This window comes from Pezoporus occidentalis, unplaced genomic scaffold, assembly GCF_034315485.1.
Source record: "Pezoporus occidentalis ecotype Australia unplaced genomic scaffold, CSIRO_AGI_Poc_V1 ctg15, whole genome shotgun sequence".
Classification (NCBI taxonomy): Eukaryota; Metazoa; Chordata; class Aves; order Psittaciformes; family Psittacidae; genus Pezoporus; species Pezoporus occidentalis.
Window position 1 is genome coordinate 2,976,721 of NW_026913316.1, and position 13,509 is coordinate 2,990,229.

A 13,509-nucleotide genomic window follows, 5' to 3' on the forward strand; every position below is an offset into this window, starting at 1 on the left:
ACTTCCTGATTTATGCATATGAAGAAAAATAAGACACTGAATTTGCTCTGAGTTACAGGCCAGAGCCATGTTACCTTTCCAAAAAACAGTATGTTTGGCATTAGCCCCAAGAGACAAGACTCCATTTAAGTAAGCCATATTGCAGAAGTGGGTTGTATCTGTACATAGCTTTTTACATATTTGTATTGTCAAAATAGTGATACCAAGAGGGTCTAAGTGAGGCTAAATCTTTGAAGGAGAAAGCCTGAAGAAAGGCTTGTATGTAAAAATCTTATCTTTCTGACTAGGAAAGTAAGTCCAATAAAAATTATTAATCCCTCCCTACAAACCTTGTATTAATGTTTTGATAGTTATTGTGAGATCACCCCATACAGATGGTGCATACAAACAAAGATGACAGCCTGACGGCTGTGTAAAAACGGTTTAAGTCTCTGCTGTGCTGTTGGTGCTGATCTCTAAATTCCAGTCAAGGCTTAGCAGTTGAAGAAATTTCTTGCTAGGATAGTTTGGTAAATTTTAATACGGCTGCTACTCTTTTTTTTACAAAAACAGTGACAGCAGTTTTATCAGCAGGCCAGCATTAGTGTTAGAAGCTGTAACACAGCCTTTTACAACACAGTATTGAAGCCAATTGACATTAGCTGATCTGTAGGTATCATTAGTAATGTCAAACTTCTGTTCTTTTGCAGGTGCCATCTTTTATTCTGTTGAAATTCTTGTTAGATTTCTGGCCCCATAACTGTAGCAGTGACCAGAAGCTAGTCTAATGCTGAGAGCTAGGCGTGACCATTTTTTTGTGACTTGATGATGCTTTAGGGTACATACTTCATGTAGATGGGATATATTCATTGGCTGAGTGTCTGGTTTCCTTCCCAGAAAGGAGGACTTGGACGTTTCTTTTGTAGAGTCCTTATGATAAATTATCAGAAGTTCTGTTTGTGTAGTCTCAGAAGTAGATTTGTCCTCAGAGTATTCACTTACTCAGCAATAGCAAAAGCATGTGATTTGAATGAAGACTATTGCTACGTAGTAACAATTACATCAGACATTGCATTTCCAAGACTGGATTATAATAATGAAATATTTTCCAGATTAGACTGCTACTGGAGTCCAGGTTTTGAGGAACACTGTTTTTCTCCAGAGATTGTTGCTTTTCTCTTTAGATAGGACAGTTTCCACTGTAAGACCAAGGACCATGTGTATTTCAGTGTACTATGAGTGCTCCAGCTGGAATCTTTCCTGATTGATAGATTCAGAAAAATTCTTTTTTGGAGTGGTTTGTTTTTTTCACTGGCCTGACATGCAGTGTGCACACAGAGCAAGTAATTGTTTCCTGACAGTTGCTCAACTGCTTTCTCTTATCATACTGTCTCTCATTATGGAATTATTTATCTGAGTTTTTCTTAACATTTGTGGATTTGAACTGACCACATAATTTCAGATTGAAAACATGGCAATAATGACAAAATAACCGGTAGGGTTTTGCACACTATAATTTTGTTCATACCGTAATTCATGGCTTAATTTATGATGGAGAATAAAAAAGTATGATTTAGGTATGCCTTTCACATCACTGACATATTTGATAAATGCTGTGAAGTACTGCTTTACTTCTCTAATGCAATTATGTGTGAGTAAACATGTGGATGTTTAGATATTTATATCCACTAAGCAGCTTTCTCTTTTGTGTCCTTAGATAGTTAAAGACCTAAATGCAAAGGTGCTAAATCTAACTGCCTCTTATTTTGCTTTCTTTATTCATGGTTGAAATTTGCACGTAGTTAATGAATGCTTTCCTGTCTTTATCACTGTGACTGTGTAAATTATAAAGCAAACAAGTCAGAAGATTCTGTCTTTTGTTGGATGGTAGTTCTTCTCCTTCCTGCCCTGGGAACAGTGATGTAGCAAAATATCACTTGTGGTGGTCAGTCTGGTGCCCTTCCAGGGTGTTTAGAGTTAGGGAGCCTCCACAGTACTGCCTCAGGAAAGCTGAGCTTCCTCAATCACTGTGTAGACAGTCTGGTCAGCACCAAAATATATTCTTGTGTTTTATTTTTCCTGTGCTGTAAATCAGAGAGTAAATCTGTTGTTATCACTGATGCATATAGTAACTTAATTTTTTGTGTTTACAGTGTGGCACCATGGACCAGGGGCTGTATGTAAATCTGACAGAGAGGAATCTTCAAGATGCTCAAAAATTCTTTTTAATGCATGAGGTCGTTCAACCAGTTATTCCAATTCCTTACTTCATGGAAGACAACAGCAGGTTTTCCCATGTGGTTGTGGATGTCGTGCAGGGCAAGGACATGCTTTTCCATATCATCTATCTTGCCACAGGTATGAACTCTGACTTGCTGTAAAAGCTGCAAAAGTTTATGAGGTCTATGAGTTTTAATGTTCTGTGAATCGGTTATGAAATACGTATAATGTACCTTGAACAACAGCTTTTCCTCTTTGATAGCATTCACTTGTCTTCTACCTTCTCCGAGTAGATGAATTCAGCAGTTTACAATCTCTTTGTTTATGTTATACTGTGAACTCAATTTTTGGTGTCTGTTTCCTATTCTCCTTTGAAGATATGAAGCCTACGTGCTTTTGAGGGAATGAATAGTTGGAAATTCTACAAATGGGACTTCAGAAGTTTCTCTATCTTTTGTTCTTTATTTAGCTCAGGGTACAATCTCACCCAAGATAAGATGGTTTAGGATCCTCTGAAATACAAGTAACTTTAAAAATAGCAACTACTACTATTGCTGTTGCTCTTTCTGACTTTTCTGTTTACATAAATTTTATTCCTTTCCTTTTCATCTCATTTTTAAGTAAGTCATTCATTATGCAGTTTCACACCCTGCCTTATTATTTGCCCATTTATGTATGAGCTTAGCAATGAAAGAAAAATAATCCTCCACCTAAAATTACCTTGGTTAGAAATACTGCCTTCTTGGATCAAAATTTCAAGCATCTTAAAAAAAGCAGGAGTGTCAGAGAACTGTTTTTGCAGAACAAGGATGTCCCAGCTGTGTCTGAAATACATAGTTGGCCTAAAATGCTTAGAGTCCCATAGCATAAAACTTGGGGTAGTTCTCAGGTATGTAGTCCTATGTATATAAGAAGAGAATAGTTCATCAAAGCATGATTTGTTTACCCATCTGAAACCATAATGCACAGTCTGTCTCACGATGAGTAGGCACCAAATAAGGTAAATTTAAGGAAAGAATCTGTTGATCAACAAGAGGGAAAAAAAATTCTAATCCTATTTATTTGATTTTGCAATCAGCAAAGTAAATTTTAAAATTGCTATTGATTCAGTAGAAACTGGAACAATCCTTTTAATTAATAAAATAATTTACTAATGAAATTATATATTCTACAGCTTATCATTTATCGAGTGCCTAGATAAAATTTGCATTGTGGCTCAATATAAGATTTCATTTTCCCTTAAAAGCATTATTCCATTTTGCAGAGAAGATTGCTTCTTTTAAGTCTGAAGAAATTTTGTAGAAATTTGGTGCATTCAGGTGAGATGGTATTACTTTGCATATTATCCTTCTAGCTTTCTTCTTGTGCTCCTTGGAAGATAGGTAGTAATATAAAAGCTTTTAATGGATTAAAACTGTGCTTGGATTTGACCATCCCAGCCCAAACAACCCATTGGCTGGTAAACCTTAGCATTGTAAATGAAATCAAGTCAATACTAAATGCTGTTTCTATCGTAGAGATCTCATGACAGAAACTGAATTACAAGGACATGTACTGAATTTGTAATTTTTCATAATTCATATTGTCTTCAATTTTCAGTTTCCCTTGCTGTGTTTCCTTTTATCTTCAGTGAGGATCTAAAACTTTACATTTCATGATGCATTAATAGATTGTGTTCAGTAAGGATTGTAGGTTCTTTTGAATCTTTCTTGCTGCTATAAAGGTATGCTCCTATAGTCCTTATGATGTATGCTTGCCTTCCACTTTCTTTCTTCTCTGTACCTCTGACCTTTTGGTCATTCATGGAAGCAGGATACTACCTTAGCTGGATCCTTAGTCTGACTCCAACACATGCTTTTATGTAATTGGATAGTGTATGTTTTATAACTGTGAGAAGCCATATGATAAAAAAAAACCAGGTAACATTATTGCATTCTTGAAGTTTTCTTGACATAGCTAATTCTATTTCACTTCTGTTTCACTCAATCACAGTGGATTTTGTTAGGATTCCTTCTGCCCTGTTTCCTACCCCCCCCCCCCCCCCAACCCTCCCAGTTGAGCAAAAGTACTAAGATTTATTTTTCAAGAAATATTAATATTCACCTTTCAGAAAAATTACCTTTTTGGTAGATATTGTGTAGAAGCTGTGGAGCTGTTACTGAGTTTGATCCTAAACTGCATGTGGTAAAAGATTACTGCGAAAACACCATTTCTGTAAACAACAGAAACTAGAAGGCAGCAGCCTTAGCTTTGAAAATAAACAGTAACTTTGGAAGCAGCCCAAGTTTAAAAGTTTTGAATTCCTCCAGTATTCAGCCTTACTCCCACATACAATGTCATCTATCCCAAGCTCCTACTACCATACGGCTTTTGTATGTTTGGGAGAGGTGAAAGAATGGCATTACAGTAACTATCAGATCAGGAAAGGTTTTAATTCTTGTATGTTTTCTAATTTAATTTACTTGCATTATTAAAAATTGTATCAAATTAAATTTGGAGTTAAAATTTGGCTGCAATGCTCCCTCTTCAAAAAAAGCTAAAGAAATAAAAGCTACCTGGCAGAAAAGGACATGGAGGTGTTGGTCGATAGCCATGTGAACATGAGCCAGTAGTGTGCCCAGGCAGCCAACAGCATCCTGGCCTCTATCAGAAATAGTGTAGCCAGCAGGGCCAGGACAGTGATCATCCCCCTGTACTTGGCACTGGTGAAGCCAGTGGTGAAGCATCTCTAATCCTGTGCTCAGTTCTGAGCCCCTCACTGCAAGAGAGGCACTGAGTTGCTGGAGCCGGTCCAGAGAAGGACAATAAAGCTGGTGAAGGGTTTGGAGCACAAGTCTTATGAAAATCGACTGAAGGAACTGAGGCTGTTTAGCCTAGAGAAAAAGAGGCTCAGGGGAGACCTTATCACTCTCTACAGAAAGGAGGTTATAGTGATGTGGGGGTTGGTCTCTTCTTCCAAGTAACAAGTGGTAGGATGAGAGGAGATGGCTTCAAGTTGCACCAGGGGAGGTTTAAATTAGGTATTAGGAAAAAAATTCTTCACTGAAAGGGCTGTAAAGCACTGGAACAGGCTGCCCAGGGAAGTGGTGAAGTCACCATCCCTGGAGGAAATTAAAAGACATGTAGACGTGGTGCTTAGCGATGTGGTTTAGTGGTGGACTTGACAGTGTTAGGTTAACACTTGGACTCTATGATCTTAAAGGTATTTTCCAATTTTAACAATTCTGTGGTTCTGTGATTCTGAGATCTGAAGAACAACAGGGAGGTCTGCATCCAGTCCCTGGGAAAATCAAGGAGCACACCTCTTTGGAGCGCACTTCTGTTGGCACATGATTGATGGCTTCAGGGGGGGCCTAGTAGCAGTCTACAAATACCTACATGGAGTTTACATGGAGAACAGACCCAGACTTTTCACAATAGTGCGTGGCGACCGACAGACAACAGGCAGAGAGTTTCAGGCTGGATATAAAGACAAACTTTTTCACTCTGTGGACAGTCAAGTAGTGGATGTCAAGCAGCATTTCCCAGGGAGGATTTCAAGACCAGACAGCAACCCAGTCTATGTTATAACTATCTGTCCTTTGAGCAGAAGGTTCTTGAGACCTTCTGGTGTACCTTCCAACCTAAGTTATCCTCTGTTTATCATATGCCAGTACAATGTGCAAATTGATTGGGCTAAATTACATTTTTACTAAGCACTGTGTTAATAGATGTCATTGTACTTTCTGCTGCCAAATGGAAAGTACTGCATTTAATTGCTCTAGAAGGAAAGCATTTACCTACTCTAATATAACTACAGGCAGTAAGCAATTTACACCTCATGGTGTAAAGCAGGATGGATCCAACCCATGCTGTGTATGTAACTTTTGTAGTTATAATTCATTACAACATTCTTACAAAAACTGTCTTCTAAAATGCACAAAGTTGATTCAGTGGAAAGGTAGGCATATAGATTGGATTGAATACAAATGAATGCTCCGCTGTCTTTGTTACTCAAAGTAAAAATCCCATTCTTTGTAGCAGATAGGCAGTAGTAAAGGGAAAATTCGCTCTTCATCCCCCTCACATTCCCTTACCTATCCATCTTGTTATTAAAATAGAAATATTACAGAGGAGAATAACTCTGACAGTATTAAAGTGTAATCTAATTTCATTAAACATTAAATAGATATAATATTACTTGAAGAGAGACTGGTAGTAAGCAAACAAATGCATAAATCTGCTGTGTCAACAGACTTCATTTCCTAAACCTTTGCCAAGTCATCATTCTGCTGGGGGATTCTGATGTACTGGGATTTAACAGCTACAGCTCATACCAAAAATATACTTCAGTACTTCAGAAACACATATTAATCTTTCACTGCACTGACTTCTAACTCAAAATGAAGGGATATATCAATTCCTGCACATTTTATGTTGCTTAAAGCTGGCATAGTGCTGCTGGCTTTAGGCAGGCTGAAATCCCTGAAACCAATTTTAGTGATTCAGAAAGGAAAGTCAAGAAAAGCATTCACAGAAGTTCTGAACTAAAACAAATCTATAATAGTAAATTAAAAATAGAGCAATCTAGAGAACAACCAATTATTTTGACAACTTCTCAAGTTTAAAGAACTTCTTCATTAGGAAACAATCCAAGCAAAATGGTGCTGTATGTGTCATAGTTTGTTTTTCTCCCTTTTGTCCCTTACACTGCTCTTTTTATTGTCTCCCTTCTATTTCTCACTTTCAATTTAAATACTTCTGTGTTGCATGGTTAAAAACTTTGTCAATATCAAAAAGATTTCAAAGTTTCATTTTTTTGTTTTTGTTTTTTTTTATAAAACAGTATGCTGCAACAAAAGTAATTAGCCCTTATTTACAGGACTGTGGCTAAATGTATTGATTCATTAGAATGAATAAGAAAATTATTAGGTATGGCATCTATTTTGAGGGAGCAGTTTCTGGTTGCTCTTTTATGGGAGTTCAGAAAAGGTCGTATTTGCACTGTCTGAAAAGAAACTTGAAGGACATATTTTAAAAATTACTTGGTGGAAAAACTGCCGTGTTTTCTCTGTTTTCAGTCCCACTGGATAGAGTATGTCCCCTATGTATCCTGCCCAGTGGTGGATCTTGATTATTGAGTTTTATAGTTTAGCATTGATTAAGTTGGGTATGGATGACTTACAAAGAGAATTTGAAACCTGAAGAAAGTTTTATTGTTAGATACATTGCATGTCTCTTTAGAGTGGGTTATTCACTGAACTGCACTTGAATTTTTATGTCATAAAGCCAGGTTTTATCTGAGGCTTAAAGATGACTGGAGGATGTTATAAAAGGTCTTGAACTTCCCTTTCCAAGAAGTTCTAAAAAGCGTTTTTCCTCCCTTTCAGACCTAAAATTACATGTAGCAATGCTGAGAATAATGATAATACAGTCAGAGACTGTAGTGACAGGACAAGGGGTAACAGGTTAAAACTTAAACAGGGAAAGTTTAGGTTGGATATAAGGAGGAAATTCTTTCCTGTGAGGGTGGTAAGACACTGGAATGGGTTGCCTGGGGAAGTTGTGAATGCTGCATCCCTGGCAGTGTTCAAGACCAGGTTGGACGAGGCCTTGGGTGATATGATTTAGCGTAAGGTGTCCCTGCCCACAGCAGGGGTTTAGAACTAGATGATCTTAAGGTCCTTTCCAACCCTAACGATTCTATGATTCTATGATTCTATAAAAATAATTCTGATGAAACATGTACAGCAATTATTATGAAGAAATGGAGAGGTTTCATGAAGAAATTTCAAGAGGTTTGGTTTGGTTGTTTTTGTTTTTTTTTTAAATGCAGATGATTTTCCATGCATTTGCTTTTAGAAGGGTTATAACAGGTAGTAAATCCCCACAAATATAACATTTTTCCTATGAAGCCCTAATGCTGTAGATTGTCCAGAAACTAGTCTCAACCTCATGATGAAGCTATTTGGAAGTACTACTGAAACTCAATTTGGAAAGGCTGTCAAAACAGTTTATGTTTCTCCTTTTTGTCTTACCAAATGGGAGTAAATTGATGAAAAGTAGTGCACAATTGTATTCCTCTGTGATGTTTGTTATAGTTCTGACTTTTTCCTTTTGTTTTTGTAATCTGTGCAGCACACCTTTTGCTAGGGAACAGCCCAAGGTCTTAACAAGAAAAAAGTTGTGTGTGTGTTTTGGCTAAAAATTCTCAGATGAAATATTGTCATTTTCCTGCAGACAACAGCTTCTGATTAAAGTGTGCAGCTTTCACAGTTTCATATTTATGATGTTGTAATGTATGTAGTATGTGTAAAGTTACTGACCTTAAAATTATAAACAATAATACATGCTTATGTGCATTTCCTGTGTAGTGAAGACAGCAACAAAGCTTAAATTGATTGCATTTTTTTTCTAATTTGGTGGTATTTCTGACTGTATTAATTATTTCAAGTGTGTTGAGGTTATTGGAAGTAATCTGGATAGTTTTTGTAGATAAGAGCTATAGATTTTCCTCTCACTTTGAGAAACACTTTCTTAGTCTAGAAATTGCAGTATAAGTGCAATAATAATAATGATGATCAAAACAGTTGTAATTTGAGTCACAATGCAAGTGTGAAAGTGGAAAGTAGTCTATTTGTATGTATTAATATTTTCTAGTTCAAAACAAGAGAAACAGGGAAATTGGAGTGCAGGTGGATAATGGGGCATATACACTGTGAAAGGCAGTTGGTACCGTTTAAAAACTATTTAAAATCTGTTGTAAGAAAACATGGTTGCTTTGTTTCTTATGCTTTTCCTTGAAAGATATAGTGTGCTTTTACACAGTTGTGAAGCACCCATACAACAGCTTTAAAACTATTTCCCTGTAACGTCTTATCCTTCTGACCTTATGCAATGTCATTTTAAGAGGCTTGAAACAAGGACGGTCAGTTACTTTGCTGCCTAAAACTGGTGCATGTTGGAAGACAACAGTCCTTACAGCAACGTATGATCTTGAACATTTGTTTAAAAAAATCAAATGGTAAGCCCTAAAATCAATAACTTTATTCTCTGCTCCTTTTGTAGTGACCCCTAACTCTGATAAAGGAAAACCCTATCTGAACTAATACTTAGTTTATAATATTAATCTTTCTAGGAAATTGATAGCATGGTTTTGTCTTCAAGAGCCTAATGTCTGTCCTGGCATTTATGCTTGTTACTAAGAATGCTTGCTGTATATTCCTGCTAGAATGTTTGTTATTTTACAGTGTAAACCACAGGTTTACTATGTAATTTAAACACAGAAATGTTGATTTGCTGCTGCCTTGTGTATTGTATCATCTGTATTGGGCAAAGTGGCTTTAAAATGTTACCAAATGAAAATGGTCATGTCTAAAGTCCAGCTAGATAATTACAAATTATACCATAGGGCTCTAGGGAATCAAACCCAACATTTAAAATGTCCAGTAGTACTGATTTTCCTTGGCTTTATCACTGTGTGTATAGATAAGTCATTCTTCCAGCTCCAGTTGGAGAGTGCTAAAGATTTCTTAATAAATAGATGGCTCTAACCAGACCTGACTAAATTATTCACTGACAGCAATTTGTATGTGAGAATCATAGCCCTTTATTTGTTTCACAAATTAACCACCACTTATTTGCAGTCAATTTTTGTTATTCTAATCAACCCATAAATAGGTCATGATTTTGATTAGTTTGTTGCTGATATTTGCTTATACAGTTTGTTTATCATTTAGATAACATGGTCATGAATTGTCTGCTGCAAATAGATGGCATTTGTATTCTGTTCTCTCATGGGAAAAATTTAAGTAGGAGAAGCCCTTTTTTTTCTGTTCACAAATTATCATTATTTCTTTGTAATTGCCCAGCTCTATCAGAAAAAGACTATAAATAAATGTCCAAAGAACATATGGTGTGTGCACTTCTGTGCAGGCACTGAAAGTCAGAATTGCTGTGGGAAGCAGTTACTGGCTGAAGAAGAACTGGCTCTGCTTACATAAGGGAAAGGGTAATTCACTGGCCGGGGAAGGGAAGATTGTGAAGAGCTGAAGGCAAATTCTCAACCTTTCATTAAAATGGACCAGCTCCTCTTCACTGAACTTTCAAATCCTGTTTGACTACGTTATAAACTTAGAATGACCAAATAGGTTTTCCTTCTTCCTTTCTAGTTTTTGCAGGAATGTCACCTCTCCTTCCTGGCAGGAAAACTGGACTCGATAACATTTGTTTGTTATTAGATAACTCTAATGTACAGAATATGAAGCTGTGAGTGAAAAGTATCTTACATGGTATTCAGTGTTGACCTGCTCTCTTCAAAGCTAAGTTTTCTATTAGATCTAAGCCTATATTCAAATCTGTTGTTTTATTCCTGGTAGCATACAGTGATGATCAACAGACCTGGTTCTAATTTTGAAAACAGCTGTTGAAACTCGCCTTATGTTGGGACAAAGTTTGACCTTTGAACCGTGTAACTCTTGTGTGAGTACACAGTTGGTATTCAGGACTCTTCCTGAGAGAAGTGGGGAGGAAGCCTTCCTGCCTTTGAAGGGACTTGGCTGTATCAGAATTTTCAGAAAGGATTAGGCAACTTGGCACATTGGTGAGCATTGTGAACTTTAGAATATTCTGCAAGGCCTTCTGTTTCTAAAAAGTCTTTAGTTTAAAGTGGACATTTATAAAAGTGACTCAATGAACCCCTGCCAACCAATGAAGAAATTAGAATAGTTAAATCATGATGGGGGGAAGGGGAGGTAAGGGAAGAAGAAGTCCAAACCCTTCATGAAACTCATCCTTGACCCATAAAACAAACAAACAAACAAACAAAAAGAAACCCAAACAAACAAAAACCCATAAATGTTGGATCACAAGCATGATGACATTATATGTACGATACTCAGTGTGAGCTGTCAGTAAAGCGGAAGTTAAATAGTTTATTGAACTCCTGTTTGTGTTATGAACTTCTTCGTTCTGTAGCCTTTTTCTCAGTAAACCTCAATAAATACAAATGTTTACAACTATACAAATACAAGCAGTGCCACTAGTAATCAGTAGGGGTTTCTTCCTATAGTATTTGTGGGTATTTTTTTCCCTTGTCTTTACCCATCTCTGGTCATAGGACATGGCAAATCTTCATAAACTAAAGAATTTCTTAATACAGATATGACTTATTTACTTTGTTCTGTGACTTGTAAGAGTTATCAAAATGTGAAGATGTATTATTCCAAATACTGTGGCCTTTGTGTGAAGAGTCCTATAACCTACAGGCAGATTCACAAAAGTTAGATTAGGTTCCATATGTATTTTACTCTTTCAAGTCACTGGGTAAGAGTCGTAATACTTGGAGTATAGACTCATTTGTCTACACATTCATTTTTCTAGTTTATTTTTATTTTTCTTTCTTATCCCATGAATCTTGTAAATTTGGTAATACAACTGTTCACCTTCAGTAGGAATAGGCATGACCACAACCACCAGAGAGGTTAGATCACTTGCCTAGGAGACAAGAGCTGGTTTTTGGACTAAGAAGCTGTGTGAGATTTCCTGGTTATTACCAGATGTTCTGACTCCCAGACTATTATATAAATAAGATGTGATATGATTATATATGTTGTATACTATGGCTGTTACTGCTTCAGTGTCCTAGGGTAGTGAGATGAACATTTGGCAAGAGGTTTTTGGGTTCATGTCTCTAATCCCAATTTTGCTTCTGTCATTTCTCTATTTACTTCCTGATTTACTTTAGATTAGAAAGAAATCAGCATCATTCTTTCCATCTATATTTCTGAACAAAAGACGTGCTTCATGGTGAAATTGCTGCTGAAGTACCCTGTACTGGATTTGTACTGGATATCTGTCTTTGGCTCATCTAGGAGCTGAGGCATAGGGGCGTGTACTATGAAAACTGCAAATGAGTTTGAGTGTAGGATAGTCCCTGAAATATTCCAGTCAGCCTATGGCAGTCAGCTGTCTTTCTGACACTTCCAATGAAAATAGCCATATATGACTCAGTTAAGAAATGAGGCAAGGTTTATTGTGCATATCTGAGAATAGTTTTCTCCACTTGTGCATGTAAGTGCTTCTTTGATCTGGGACCTGGCAAATTTATTCAGTAGGAAAACACTATCATATTCATAGCATGCATTAGGTAGTACAACATATTTATTATTGTGGTGGCATGAAGGAAGGCAATAAAAAAATAATAGGAGCAGTATGCACTTCCTGTCCAGTCAGATCCAATCAGAGTTAATACATCTCAACTTTGGGAGACTGGCAGGGATCCAAGGCTTGTATTCACTAGTAATTTTAGCCTTTGTGTACAGTGTGGCATTCTTCATTGCTGCTGTGTGTCAGGTAGAAAGCCTTAAATCATAAGAACCATTTCATCTTGTGGTTAATATCTGCGTTTATTATCTGCTCTACTACTTTAGTTAAAGGTTACACATTTCTTTAGAGGTGTTCATCTTCACTTTCTGAGAATTCCAGTCCTAGCTACTGATCAAACGTTTTACAAGGTCTGACAAAAATTGGGATGTTTTCTCTTCCTGAGAATAAGTTTCTGTGAAATTAATATAGACTTTTTTGTTAGCTTGTTTCATTGTGAATTGTCTTACCCAGTAGCAACCTTATAGTTTTATTTCTTTCTTTTTTCAGAATCCAGGATATCAAAATATTACATCTCTTGATAGGTGTAATGTTTCCCATTCAGAACCATAAGAATTTGTGTGTCGTGTTTGCCTCAGGGTTTCAAATCTTGTGTGTGATTTTTAGCACAGTAAAAGCTGGATGTTGCGAATATGCGTGGCTGTAATTAAAATATGTTGCCAAATGGGTATTCTCTAGAATAGGTGTTACTCATATATAGCTCTTTATATTGGATCTGTTTAGTTATCATCTGACTGTCCTTAGGGAGAATAAAAATTCTGAGCTAGAAGAATCTGTCTTTTTGTATACCAAGTTATTGCAATCTGATGCAAGATAAAAAGTTATACTGGGCTTCTTTGAGGATGCTGGCTTCATTTGCCATGATCTTTGTAAATTTTTTTTATTACTCAGTAATTTAGAGACATAAGTAGAACCGTATAACAGAATTAAATACAAATTCAAAATGAGATTATTGCTTGGTAAGATCAAGGACTTTGTGCCTCGGTTTGTATTGTCTACTTGAGATTTCCTGATACCTTCACAAGGAGGATAAAGAGTGTGACATATTAGAGCCAAACTTGAAATTGTCAGTCACCTGTTTGCCAAGTGAGGAGAAAAACCTTTCTGTTCCCCACCTCATTGAAGTCTCATTGAAAGATTTTACGCAGTAGTTTTAACCATTTTCTC

The 13,509-nt window shown here is 36.6% G+C and overlaps 1 protein-coding gene across 11 annotated transcripts in view; it reads left to right on the plus strand.

The window, feature by feature from the left end:
- Positions 1–13,509, plus strand: part of SEMA5A (semaphorin 5A) — an 844,194-nt gene that overhangs the window by 207,682 nt on the left and 623,003 nt on the right. For all 11 annotated transcript variants that reach the window (XR_009963244.1, XR_009963245.1, XM_062610854.1 and 8 more), the window contains one exon: positions 2,133–2,337. Coding sequence is in view for 9 of the 11 variants with exons in the window: in XM_062610854.1 (XP_062466838.1) it covers positions 2,133–2,337 (205 nt within the window). In the remaining 2 variants the exon portion in view is untranslated. The remainder of the gene's footprint in view (positions 1–2,132; positions 2,338–13,509) is intronic.